The sequence below is a fragment of the Triticum dicoccoides genome, chromosome 2A (genome assembly GCF_002162155.2).
Source record: "Triticum dicoccoides isolate Atlit2015 ecotype Zavitan chromosome 2A, WEW_v2.0, whole genome shotgun sequence".
Taxonomy (NCBI): Eukaryota; Viridiplantae; Streptophyta; class Magnoliopsida; order Poales; family Poaceae; genus Triticum; species Triticum dicoccoides.
Window position 1 is genome coordinate 775,404,165 of NC_041382.1, and position 12,651 is coordinate 775,416,815.

Below are 12,651 nucleotides of genomic sequence, written 5' to 3' on the forward strand. Positions count from 1 at the left end.
ATGCGTTTTTCCGCAGAGGACATCTTGGAGAAAGTTTGAACAAGGCTTTGGAATTTAGACAGTCTCCTGTTGCCAGACCAGAAATGTCTGCCTGCCTGCCTGGTTCACCTACTTCTCCTCTGTTGTTGCAATTTGCAGCCAACTTTCAAACTGCTCATTCTGAATCACTACATTTGCAGCCAGCTTTCAACTGTTTACTCAGAATCTCTACATTCTTTTGCGCAGGCTACATTCTGAATCACTACATTCTTTCTTCTTAATTAATGAGATGAGGCAAATCTTTTGCCTCCGTTTTGAAAGAAAAAAAAGAATCTCTACATTCTTGCAGGCTACCAGGTACCTCGAGCGGCCTGAGGAGATCGGTAAGCTAGTCGACCCGAAGCTGACCAATGTCCGGGACAAAAACGTGACCCGAAGCTGACCAATGTCCGGGACAAAAACGTGAAGTTGATCTGCAAGTTGACCAGCGTCGAAACGCGCCGGTCCAACAGACCATCGCACAAGATCTAGAGAAAAGCATCCATCCATTCCCAACTCCTAACAGAAAAACAAGGTTGGGGCAAGGTGCAACATCATTTTAGATAAGGAGCAGCATTGCATTTTCTGAGCCCCCACACTGACACTACAACTAAGGCACACAGAATTACATGGCGGCCGAACTAGGCAAGCGGTATCAGAGAATCCAAGCTAAACCCAGCCCACTAGCTCACCGACTTTAGCAAGCGTTGTACTCCCTCTGTAAAAAAATATAAGACCGCTTCGATCACTAAAGAAGTGATCTAGACGCTCTTATATTTATTTACAGAGGGAGTACAAGTAGAGGCAAGGAGGCAGAGAAGGCGGCGTGCAACAGATCAGTGTTAGCAATTGACGAAAATCTACAGTGGGACGAGGTGAGGCGTGTGCTACAACGACAGGGCGAGCTCAGCCCACGCCAGGGACGACTCCTTGAGGATGCCGGCCGCCGAGAGGTCGATGCCGGTCTCCAGCGCCCCCGCGATGATCTGCATCGACGGCCGCTTGGACGGGTCGGGGTCGACGCACCGGCTCACCACGCTGCAGATCACCGCCAGGTCCTCCGTCCGCACGTTGGTCAGCTCCGGGTCGACCAGCTTCCCGATCTCCTCTGGCTGCTGGAGGTACTTGACGGCCTGCAGAAATGTAGAGGATCAGAAATTCAGACTGAGCAGTTATTTGAACTTTCGCTGCAAATGACTTCTTCAGTTGATGAAATGATAGATTGTGCCAGCATTTCATTTTACTTGAACGCGATCTTTGAGTAACAAATGCACTGTTATTGCAATGAGGTTGAGAAACGGACTGGCTCACCCAGTCTACCAAGTAGCCTTTGTCCTTGCAGTAGGGAAGCCGCCCGCTGATGATCTCGAGCAAGATCACTCCAAAGGCAAACGTGTTGCCTTGGATGTCCATGTACTTATCCTCCGAAGAGTCCCGGCTAGGGAAAGAGGCTTTGTTGCTGAAGTGGCCGAGCGCCTTCTCGTGCCTCGAAAACAGCATTTTCCAGCACTCAAAGTCGACCAGCTGTTGTTCATTTCACCAAGTCAGAGACTGTGTTCATCTGAAAGGTAAGCTCCAAAGAGATAGTACTAGTCCACAGGTAAAATCCAAGCATACAGTACCTTGGGGGTAAAATCTTCTGTAACGTAAACTGAATTGGAGTTCAGCTCTGATATAGCGAACGGAGGCTGCGACTCGGTGTGCAGATACCTTAAACCTTGGGCGATGCCGATGGCTATTTTCATTCGTCTGAGCCAAGAAAATTGGGCTGCTTCCCCATCTAAAGCAAGAAAAACAAATGAGATCAAATCTACGATACACAGAAAATGCAAATATTTAGCCCGTCGTAACGAAATCGAAGAGATAGGCTTACAGTGTAGGTGCTCGTACAGTGTCCCATTTGATGCGTACTCAAAGACTAACATCCTCGAGAATGGGTCACTCTCTCTGCAATAGCCCAGAAACTTTGCTATGTTCTCATGATTCAGCCTTGCCAGATCAATAACCTACAATGTACATCCCATTTTATTTATTTATTTGAGCTACTATAAAAAGTGTTTCTGAGCCGCAATCTTAGACAAATCCACTACCTTGTTTTGGTAAAAGAGTTCATGCTGACTAGTCCAATGACCTTCAAAGGCGCATAATGATATGACAGAAACCTCAGGCCCATCCTTCATTGTTCCTTTGTAGACTACAGTCTCCGGAGTTGAGCCAATAATGTTGCTAAAATCCTCACATGCTACTTCAAGTTCCTGGCGACTCAGCTTTGGCAAACTTTTCAGCATATCAGAATCTGAAAGAAGCATGAACACATTGGCAACAATATATCTTAGACAAAATAATCAATTTATAAGATAAAGTTAATACCAACCAATGAGTACTGTTATCTCGTCGCTCCAACTTTTTGATCTACTCCATGATGATATTCTTATAGAAGGCTTTAGATTGCAGCTTCTGGAGGCAGTAATTGCAGCAGTGATCACGAAAACAAGCAGGAGAGCACCGGTTGCGATTTCCAAAACAATAAGCCAAGTCGGTTGCTGCACTTTATTATGCTTATGCTCAGAAGCAGGGCGTTTGAATCCCTTTAAATTAGCAGCTGTAGACGCGCCTAAAACAAGAGTAGATTTCAGTCGGTGGAAGTTGAAGTTCACCTCAGGCCACTACTAAGTGCTAGTTATACATTAAATAGCTATAACCCATATTGGTGGTGCACGAGTTTCAACATAAGGTTTTGCCTAAGTATCAAAACTACCCTTGAAGAAATGAATATGCCTCATGAGCAGTGATGGTAAATCCTACAGAAATTTTTTATAAGGGCAGCATGTATATTATTATAAAGCATGATGTTCAGTACTTCTCGGATTAACTGAGTTGAATTCCAATGTCCATGCAAAAAATTCAAGAAATATGTCATCATTTCTAGTTAACACTGCAATAGTTGTGTAGCTTGTAGAGGCTGGGCCACATACTTGCACAAATTTGATGAGCACGTTGTCGGATAGAGTAGTCATCCTGGAGGCAGTTCCCCTGAAAACTAGACCTGCAAACTAGCCATGTAAATGGATGGACTTCTAACTGATATTAACAGTGGGAGGTGCCTTTTGTAATAATACCTTGGAAGATACTTCAAACAAATTGGGATTTTTCCAACAAGGAAGTTGAAGGAGAAATCTGCAACGCTTAATCGAGGAGACGGGCATAGTCCACTGTGAGGTGTGGACCTGACGAAGCAAACATACAGTATTCAGATATAGTAATAATTTACTGGAACATGGTCACATACTCACATATTGGTTTTGTTAAGTGTATTTAATGAACATGTTATCAACAGAAAATGGTAACAAAAGCCCATGGACAAATTCAGCAAGTATTACCACTGATACTTGTCCTTTTGGTCCTATTCTAGCTAATCATTACTCTGAAGTTCAGTTCAGTCTATTATTTTTGATGAATCATGAACATTTTGATGTCACAAACTAAATTTTTTTTCATGACCTTCTTAGTTCTTACATCATATCCAATTTTCCATCAGTATTGAGTTTATATAATTCCAATTTCTTTAATATATATAGCACCATATACAGAAAAGAAAAGGAGTTTGGAAAAGTCACCGACCCGGTATCTGCCATAGGAGAAAAACCAGTAGCATTGCCACCAGGAATTGACCCTTTCAGCCTGTTCCTGTCCAACCTAAGCTGAACAAGATTTGGTAGCTTGCCCAGCTGTGGTGGTATGTTCCCGGTTAGCCCGTTGGAATGCAAGTTTCTACAAGAGACGAATGAAGAAGGCATTAGTTTGAGTAGCAAAGAAGCAGCCAGACTTAAGAACTCCAAATGTACAGACAAATCAATCGGTATCTTACATTACGCTCACGCTGTTCAGTCCACTCAGCTCAGGAGGTATAGGGCCAGCAAGCCGGTTAGCGCCCAAATCCAAGACCCTGAGGTTCCTCAGCGATCCTACCTGCTTCGGGATCGTGCCGAAGAGCAGGTTGTGATCCAAATACCTGCCCAAAACACAGACATTCAGGGAAACCAGGCCCTTCAGTGCACAGCTGAAGACACAATGAAGACTGAAGCAGCACATACAGCTCTTGCAAGAAGATGAGCTGCCCGAGCTCCGGCGCGATGAACCCCTTGAGCGATGCGTTCGACAGCCTCCTGCAAAGCACAAAGCCAAATTCATCATCCAATGGTCGTAATCAGCGGTCTCATCCCGGCGTGATTTCGACTGATTAGATTATGCAAGTACAAATTTCGGTTGGCCTTTCCCTGTTGCCCAAACCTACTGCTGAATGAATGACTGACTGACTGACTGCTGATCTAACTGGCACATCAGTCCACTCTCACAAGCCATCTGCACATTTCCCACATCACCGAGCATCTATCCGCATCACAGCTGACCGAATCCACTTTGTTCCGTTCTGGGGAGGAGATTAAAGTACAAATCGTAGTCACCGAACCCTCTTTTAGGCTTTTACCCCCAACCTAAGCGCGTTGAGCTGGTGTGACAGGTAGGTGGTGGTAGTGATGAGCAGAGCAGAGCTTGAGTGAGATCTGGAGGAGTGAGGGGGGAGCTTACAGGGAGACGACGGAGCCGTGGGGCGAGGAGCAGACGACGCCGCGCCAGTCGCAGGCGTCCCCGTCGGCGTCCGTCCAGTCGGCCAGCGCCGAGTGCGGGTCCTCGATCACCGCCCGCTTGAAGGCCAGCAGCGCCGACACTGCCGCAAATCAACCGAGCCAAACATGTCATGTCATGTCAGAGAGAAAAAACGGCAAATTTGCATTACAGAGTCGTGATTCGCACGAATTCGAAGCTCTTCGGTCGGCAAAATTGCGGCTGGGGAAAAACAATCGAATCTTGGGCACTAATTTCGCGGAAAGAAAAATCTCAGGACAGAAGATGCGAGGGCCAAATTTAGGACGGCGGTTTGAAACTGGGAGGGAGGAAATGGAAGGAAGCGGAGGTGTGATCCCGGACGGACAAGGGAAGCGACAGGCGGCACGAATTCGTCAGAAAAGAACAGCATTTAAGCAAGGCGAGGTAAAAAAAAAAAAGGACACGCCGGCGCTCACCGTCGCCGCCGATGGGAGGGGGCAGGGGCGAGGCCGCGGAGCAGGGGGGGAGCAGCGCCGCCACCCCGCAGTGCAGGGCGAGGAGCAGGACGCCGGCCCAATGCCGCCCCATGTTCCAAGCTAAGCTACTCCGCGCGAGCAGCAGGGAAGGGATCAGCGAGCCATGCTCCGGCCGCTTCCGCCGCTGTTGCTGCTGCTGCCGGGTGACCAGCACCGCGTCGACGTGGGGCCGGGGGCGGTGGGGGGTGGTTGGTGGGGAGTGGAGCAGTTGAGTAAAGAGCGGTGTAGTGTGGGGGGACGAGGAGAGGATCCAGAGGGAGGGAGGGAGTGAGAATGTTGTGGCGACCCAGCGAGAGGGGAGGGAGCAGGAGGAGGAAATAAATGGCGATGGCAGAAGAGGGGAGGAGCGGAGGGTGGCGGATTAGTTATTGCGCCCACTAACTCTGCTGTTAATTTTTGTAATGATACTCTATTTGGTCAGTAGAGGAAATTAGTACTGGTAACAAGTGGATTAGCGAGGGACAGTATCTTAGGGAGGATGATGAGTATGTTGAGGAGGAGTAATTTGTAAAGACTGCTTGCCGTGTCTGCTACTGGTCTTGTTGGCACTCACTAGTTTAAACTTGTTGACACTAGTTTAAATGTGTGTGCAGACTCTCTGTCTCCTTGAATCTTCTTCTTCAGGGAGGGGTAGGGTGTGATTTGTGAATGTGATTTCACTGTTCCTTCTGGCCCATGTGGTGTGGTCCTCCGGTTCCATTTCTTTTTGCATTTTGCAGTTTGAGAGAGATCAAACACTAGGGAGCTATTGTGAATTTGTGGATCTCAAGATCAAATGGATCGGTCTTTTGAAGGTGCTCATGATAATTAGATACGTGTGCCTGCATTTATATGGATGAGATGTAAGAGCATCTCTAGCCGATCCCCTAAAAATAATGGATATACCGCGGAGTAAAGCTTAGCTGACTGCTTTTAATTCATTGTTTTTTGGCCGGATCTAGCCTATCTCCAAAACTTAGCGGAGTAAAAACGCTTTCGGATATCATGAACACAAATTTGATTGGAACAAACTTATACTTCACCGAAATTTGACACATAGACATAATATTTCACATTGCATTCGACCAAAACATAGTCTACTTACTTAAATAAAACTAAAATTTACTAATCTAGTTGCTATCCGTATCATGTCCGAGTGACATCCACGTCCCCTGGACATCCCACCGACCATGTGGTCAGGGCTGTGCCGCCATCCTCATCACCACGGAAGATTCTTCGCCATTCGGTCCGAATGCCGGCGTCGTTTGTCGCCTCCACTTTCGCTGCCTCCTCCGCCGCTTGCACTTTTCGCTGCCACCGAAAGATAAAGGAATTTTAACTAGGCGCATACATCTCAAAGTGAATTTTAACAAAGGAGATAAAGTTTGTGCAATCAGATGATTTTTCATATAACCAAAGGAGATGAAGGAATTTTAACTAGGCGCATACATTTCAAAGTGAATTTTAACAAAGGAGATAAAGTTTGTGCAATCAGATGATTTTTCATATAACCAAAGGAGATAAAGGAATTTTAACTAGGCGCATACATCTCAAAGTGAATTTTAACAAAGGAGATAAAGTTTGTGCAATCAGATGATTTTTCATATAAACCAAAGCACAATCATTACATTTTCAAAGAAGTTTCTGAAAAATTCATGTGGTGTGCATGAGGCGGCGATAAGGATGGGATCATGCAACACTGCAAAAGAGAAAAGAGTGAACCCAAGACGACGAAGAAGAAGAAACAACAATAACAGCAACAACAATTGTTTTAGTAATTATTTTATCTTTTATCCATCTGAAATCAAAGGCGCCGCTGGATTGGTAGAAAAGAAAAAGATGAAGAAAAAAATGAAGTACGGTTCAGAAGGAGGCAGCTCCGGCCTTGGTGACGAGCAGTACACGCCGAGTGATGTTTCTGGTGGATAATCCGAATTCGGATTGGTATAGATAAGCTCCATTTTTGTACTTGGGAGCTGGAGTTGGCTTGACATGTACGTCGTGGAGCGGAAGCAGACAGCGGAGCGGTCTCGTACGTCGCACGTACGTACAGCAGTAGAGTGGCAGTATTTTTGTACGGTGGCTCACGACTTAAATTAAGTTATAAGGGGGTCCAGGTTGTATCCACCTGCTGCATGCGGCCGCCAACTTGCCACGATGGGATGGACGGATACATGCTGCACGCACACTCCTGGCCATGTTCCCCTTAGAATAAATTTCCCACTCCACTGTTTTGTTTTGTTTTGTTTTTGCTTAGATACATGGAGTAAGTAACAACACGCGCGCGCGTGCCAAATGGCAAATAAATAAATCCATGGAAATGTGCTCAACATGCTTCATAGGCAGAGCTGAGGACACGAGTGTTGTGCATTTTAGGAAGAAGTCCAATTTAAACCTTAATCTTGTTGGGGTTAGATAAATCGATCCTGCAACTCCCAATCCCGGAAATTAGGACCCTGAACTAACAATTCCCGGTCTAAATCAAACCTTACAACCGTTTGCTGCCTAAAACGCTGATGTGGCAATGCTTGAACGGGATTCTTATTAGTGGTGGCCCAACAAAGGCGGTGGGGTTATAAACGGAAGAAAATCATACAGTAGTTGGTATAAACCTGAGACTAATACTTGGCATAAATCTGGGAGGAACATTTGGTACCATTTGGTACATATAAACTGCAGAAATAAACTATAGTACTGGGAGAAATATTTAGCATACACATTGGACAGATTGCAAGGAATAAATTTTGGACATTTGGTACATATAAACTGCAGAAACAAAACCTGGGACATTTCGTATATATAAACTGCAGTAATAAACCTGGGTCATTTGGTACATATAAACTGCAGAAATAAATCTAGGGCATTTGGTACATATAAACCGCAGAAATCTTGAATATTCATACTTCATAAATCTGGGAGATTACACCAAAGATGGCAATATTCTACAACGTGTGGCAGTGCATAAACATTACATGTTTGCGACATTAAACCAAACTTAGCAGTGCTTGCAAAATAATCAAAAATATTGAGGACACATGACACATGACTTTGGCACTAGTAGTTGCCACTGCAAGTGAAATATGCATAATTTGGCACTGAAGATGCAGATCTTCCTCTGCCCCTTTTTGCTCCAGTTCTAGAAGCATTTGTTTCAAGCAGTCAAGATGAAGATGTTCCACCAGGCACTGAAGATGCTCCAGGTTGAAAGAGTGCAGATCTTTTTCTTGGAGGTTTGAACTTGTTTGATGGGGCTGCAGCTTGAGCAGTTCTTGCTGCAGTAGGGGCAGCAGCTTGAGAACTTCTTGGTGCAGCTTGGGCAGCAGTATGAGTTCTTGGTGTAGCTGGGGCAGCAGGTTGAGAAGTTGGTGCAGCTGGGGCAGCAGTTTGAGTAGTACTACCTTGTGCTTGCTGTAGAAATAAGTAAAATACAAAATGAACTCAAATATTTATTTGAAATTCTATAATATTCATCTAAAATCTGTAGTATTCATATACAAGCAATCAAATTCTCTAATAAGTAAAATACAAAATGAACACAAATATACATTTGAATTTTTATATGATTCATCTAAATTCTGTAGTGTTCGTCTAAATCATTTAAATTCTCTAATATTCATCTAAAATGCAGGAAACATACCTTTGCTTTCTTGCTCTTAACTAGGTGTGCATTCTTTTTCTTTCCTCTCTCTGGATTCTTTTTGCAGCTAGACTTGTTGTGTCCAATGCTACCACACAATGAACACTTGATCACAGTTCCATGCTTGCTCATTTTCTTACCCTTCGGCTTCTCTGTTTCTTCCCTCTTCCTGTCATTGTTAGAAGGCCTGCCTGGCATTTTCACATATCCAGGTGCTTGTGGCCTAGGATTTGGAGAAACTGGCCACATCTCCTCACCCTCAACAGGCTGCAAACAGTGGTCATATTTTTTTTTCTGCACATCAACTGAATAGCAAGGGTGGATGAAATCATCTACTTTTTTTCCACACTTGTAGATGGCACTAATTGCATGGCAGCAAGGAAGACCCGCCAACTGGAAGTATCCACATGAGCATGTCCATTTATCAAGATTTAAGTGTATTGTCTTCCTCTGCCATTGATGTGCTTCACTTCAAATCCATCTGTGCCATTCCAAAGCACTTCAACAAACTATGTCCTTGCAATACTTGCCTTCAACTTCTTGAAAATGCCAGGACATATTGTCCCATTCCACTTCTCACTCTTTGCCCTTTGTTCTTGCACTCTAACAAGTATCTTCTCCCTGATTCTCTCTTGCATGGAAATTATTGGATAAAACCTTGCATCTACTATTGAGTGATTGAATGACTCACATAGATTATTGTCGACAGACTCACAATTTGAGCCTAGCTGAAAAAATGACCTTGCCCAATGCATAGGCTCTGTCCTCATAATGTCCTTCACTCCATCAGGTGTCTCTTGAGCAAGTTTTGCTTTGCGATAGTTGAAATCTTGCTTGTTAGAAGCTTTTGCTATGGCCCAAATTTTTTTCTGCCACTCATGAGATCTATGTTTCTTTCTCCAGTTCGCATATATGTGCCTAGCACACATCCTGTGTTCTGCATTTGGAAGATAGTCTTGCATTGCATTTATTAATCCCTTTTGCTGATCTGAAATAACAACCCAGCCGGCTCCATTGTGTTGATATCCAGATCTTTGATAAGCAGCCCAACAAACCACTTCCAACTTTCTTTTGTTTCCTTCTCAACTACAGCCCAAGCCACTGGATACATCTGGTTGTTGGCATCTCTTGCTATTGCACACAAAAGCTCCCCCTTCACTGCTCCTTTGAAGAAACAGCCATCGAGCCCTATTACTTTCCTGCAACCAGCTTTGAAACCAAGTTTCATTGCATTAAAGCAAACATAAAAACTCTGAAATATGTTTTGATCCATGTTTGTTGGGTCCAAACATACTGCAATAGTGCTTCCAGGATTGCTCCTTAATAGTTCCAACTGGTAATCAAACACTCGAGTGTATTCGTTCTTCATACCACACATCAATCTGTCCATGACAAGCTTTTTTGCATGCTTACACTTAGAAGTTGACACATCGGCAAACATATCTTGGAGAACTGTTGCTTTCATGCTGTCAATCTTCCACATTGGGTTAGCTAGTATGAAGTGTTCATATCTTTGTGCAATCACTTTAGCACTCACAAGTTTGTTTTGCCTATTCTGAGCACAATGATGTTCATCATTGAAGGTAACCACTTGCATTCTTGAAGTTCTTGAATTTTTTGCTGCATATAATAGCCAAGGACAACCAGGCCATCCACACTTGGCCCTCACTCTATCCGACTCTGATTTTAAAAACTCAATACTCTTTTTTGTGACTATTCCATATCTTCTCAAAGCTTTGCAAAGTTGGTTCTTGCTTCTGAACACCATCGACAAACTGAAATGTGGTATTTCAATGTCATTGTTGTATCTTGGGTACTTGCTCTTCCTCTTCACTATCTGCCCATCTGAATCTTCATCATAGTTGTAGTCCTCGTCGGATGAGTCATAATTCCAGTCATCTTCCTCCCCATGCTGTACCTCCATGTTTGCAACAAGATCAATTGGAATAGGACCTGTTGAATCCATGCCAATCCAGCTTTTTGACTCTCTCATTCTTTTCTTAAACTTTCTGGCATGTCTTCTTAGTTGCACAACCTCGGAATCTTCTCCACTGTCCTCGCTATGTGGCATGTATTCAGTGTCAGAATCTGAATCTGAATCCGAATGGGTGTCTTCTCTGTCAGTAGCAGCATCATTTTTCCTTCTAATAATTGTTTGTTGCTTCACTGGGCTGGACAAAACTTGTGTGATCACACCAGTTTTATCAAGCACTAGCACATCATGCTCATCTTCAGCCGGTTCTGCACTAATGACCTGATCTGGTTCTAAATCAGATAAATGCACAAGTTCATCGTCCTCAAAATCACTGCCACTCCTAGTGTCATGGCTGTCCTCCTCCCCATGGTACTCCACATACACATCTGCAACTCCACCCACACATATATAATCTGACATCTTCACACAAACACTGTCATTGTTAAGAAACAACAACCCATTGAGAAGTTCTTTGCCAGGAATATGAAAATAATACTTCATGGATTCCTTCAACTCTACATGATCTTTCACAAAGCCTTTCACCTCCTGCAGTGATAGTTTGTCTCTCTCAATCTCTGAAAAACCTTCATCTCCTCCCACATAATCCAACTTCGGACCAATGTGGATGAACTCGCCACCAAAGTGAAATCGAACGTTCAATATGTCTACCGGGTCCATGATTTAACTGGAAAAAAATACAGATGAATATAATTTATCAATGCTATTTCCAACACAAATCAACTGCAAAATCTGACCAAAAGACGAACATCCCCAATTCTGCCCTATGAACCCTAACCCTAATGCTGCGAAATCAGCAGGTAACTTACTACTAATGGAGGAGGAGGAGTTCGGGGACGTTACCTTCGCCTTCTTCCTTCCTCGCCTCGTCACGATCGTCACTGCCGCGGCGATCACCCGGGCGTCGCCATTGCAATCGCCAGAAGCAGAGTCGAACGCCAGAGGACACTAGCGATGGAGACGAGGTCGATTGGAGGGCCGCACTGGGCCGGCCCATGCACTTTGCACACACGCGCACCGCCCTCTCTCCCCCCGATCCTTTTTCTTTTTGCTGTTCTCTCCCCCACGATTCCGATCTTTTTTTTTCCGGGGTAATCCCGATCTCCCCTTGCCACGTACGTAATCCCTGTTTGGGTTTCCTTGTAAGGTTTAATTTAGACTGGGAATTATTAGTTCAGGGTCCTAATTTCAGGGATTAAGAGTTGCGGGTCCGATTTAACTAACCCCTACGAGATTAAGGTTTAAATTGGACTTCTTCCTGCATTTTATCATTTGTTCCGTTGGCACCCGCCGCGAGCAACAGTGCCCACCGAAAGGGAGGATAAAATGCAGCATTCAATTTAATAATAAAATGAAAAATTCTCATATTAATACTATTTTTCCTTGGATAAGATGCTATTTTTTCTCTCTCAGATGAATACACATCAACACAGGTAGAGAGGGGTCCACACCGGCAGGTTTTTGTGTCATGTAACAAAGTGAGAAAGAGAGAAGCGCTGCATGCATGCATAGGGGTTCCCTCTCCAACTAAAGACCTGCATTTAATTTTCTTAGTATATCATTTTGAATGGCTAATAACTTTTTAAAGAAAAAAATAGATTTTCAAACTTTTTACATATTTGAATTCATACCGAATAGATCTTTAAAACAAGACCATCTTGAATATATTTTCAACAAGTGTAAAAATACCGATTTCACATATTTTATGATAACATATTCCGCTCATTTTAAAAAAATGATTTTCTAATAAAATATTTCACTCATTTTAAATCGAATTTCAGAAATTTTAAAACATATTTCACTCATTTCATTTAACATATTTCACTCATTTCGAAAAACAATTATATTACATATTCCACTCATTTCAAAAAAGATTTCATAAA

At 43.7% G+C, this 12,651-nt stretch overlaps 1 protein-coding gene across 1 annotated transcript; it reads right to left on the minus strand.

The window, feature by feature from the left end:
- Positions 1-507: 507 nt before the first annotated feature.
- LOC119357208 (probable LRR receptor-like serine/threonine-protein kinase At1g63430) lies at positions 508-5,418 on the minus strand. The gene is made up of 13 exons (XM_037624199.1): positions 5,100-5,418; positions 4,606-4,744; positions 4,113-4,184; positions 3,887-4,030; positions 3,640-3,789; positions 3,138-3,245; positions 2,994-3,064; positions 2,393-2,632; positions 2,109-2,314; positions 1,892-2,024; positions 1,641-1,798; positions 1,330-1,542; positions 508-1,151 (listed from the first exon to the last, which is right to left on the minus strand). The coding sequence occupies exons 1-13, from the start codon at positions 5,209-5,211 to the stop codon at positions 906-908; spliced, it is 1,992 nt and encodes a 663-aa protein (XP_037480096.1). The 5' UTR covers positions 5,212-5,418; the 3' UTR covers positions 508-905.
- Positions 5,419-12,651: the final 7,233 nt, after the last annotated feature.

Excerpts from the sequence above, each read along its gene's own strand:
- LOC119357208 (XM_037624199.1), bottom strand. The coding sequence starts at position 5,211 with ATGGGGCGGCATTGGGCCGGCGTCCTGCTCCTCGCCCTGCACTGCGGG. Across the intron at positions 4,745-5,099 it reads CCCTCCCATCGGCGGCGACG|TGTCGGCGCTGCTGGCCTTC; the intron begins GTGAGCGCCGGC and ends GATTTGCGGCAG. Across the intron at positions 4,031-4,112 it reads CTCATCTTCTTGCAAGAGCT|GTATTTGGATCACAACCTGC; the intron begins GTATGTGCTGCT and ends TGTTTTGGGCAG.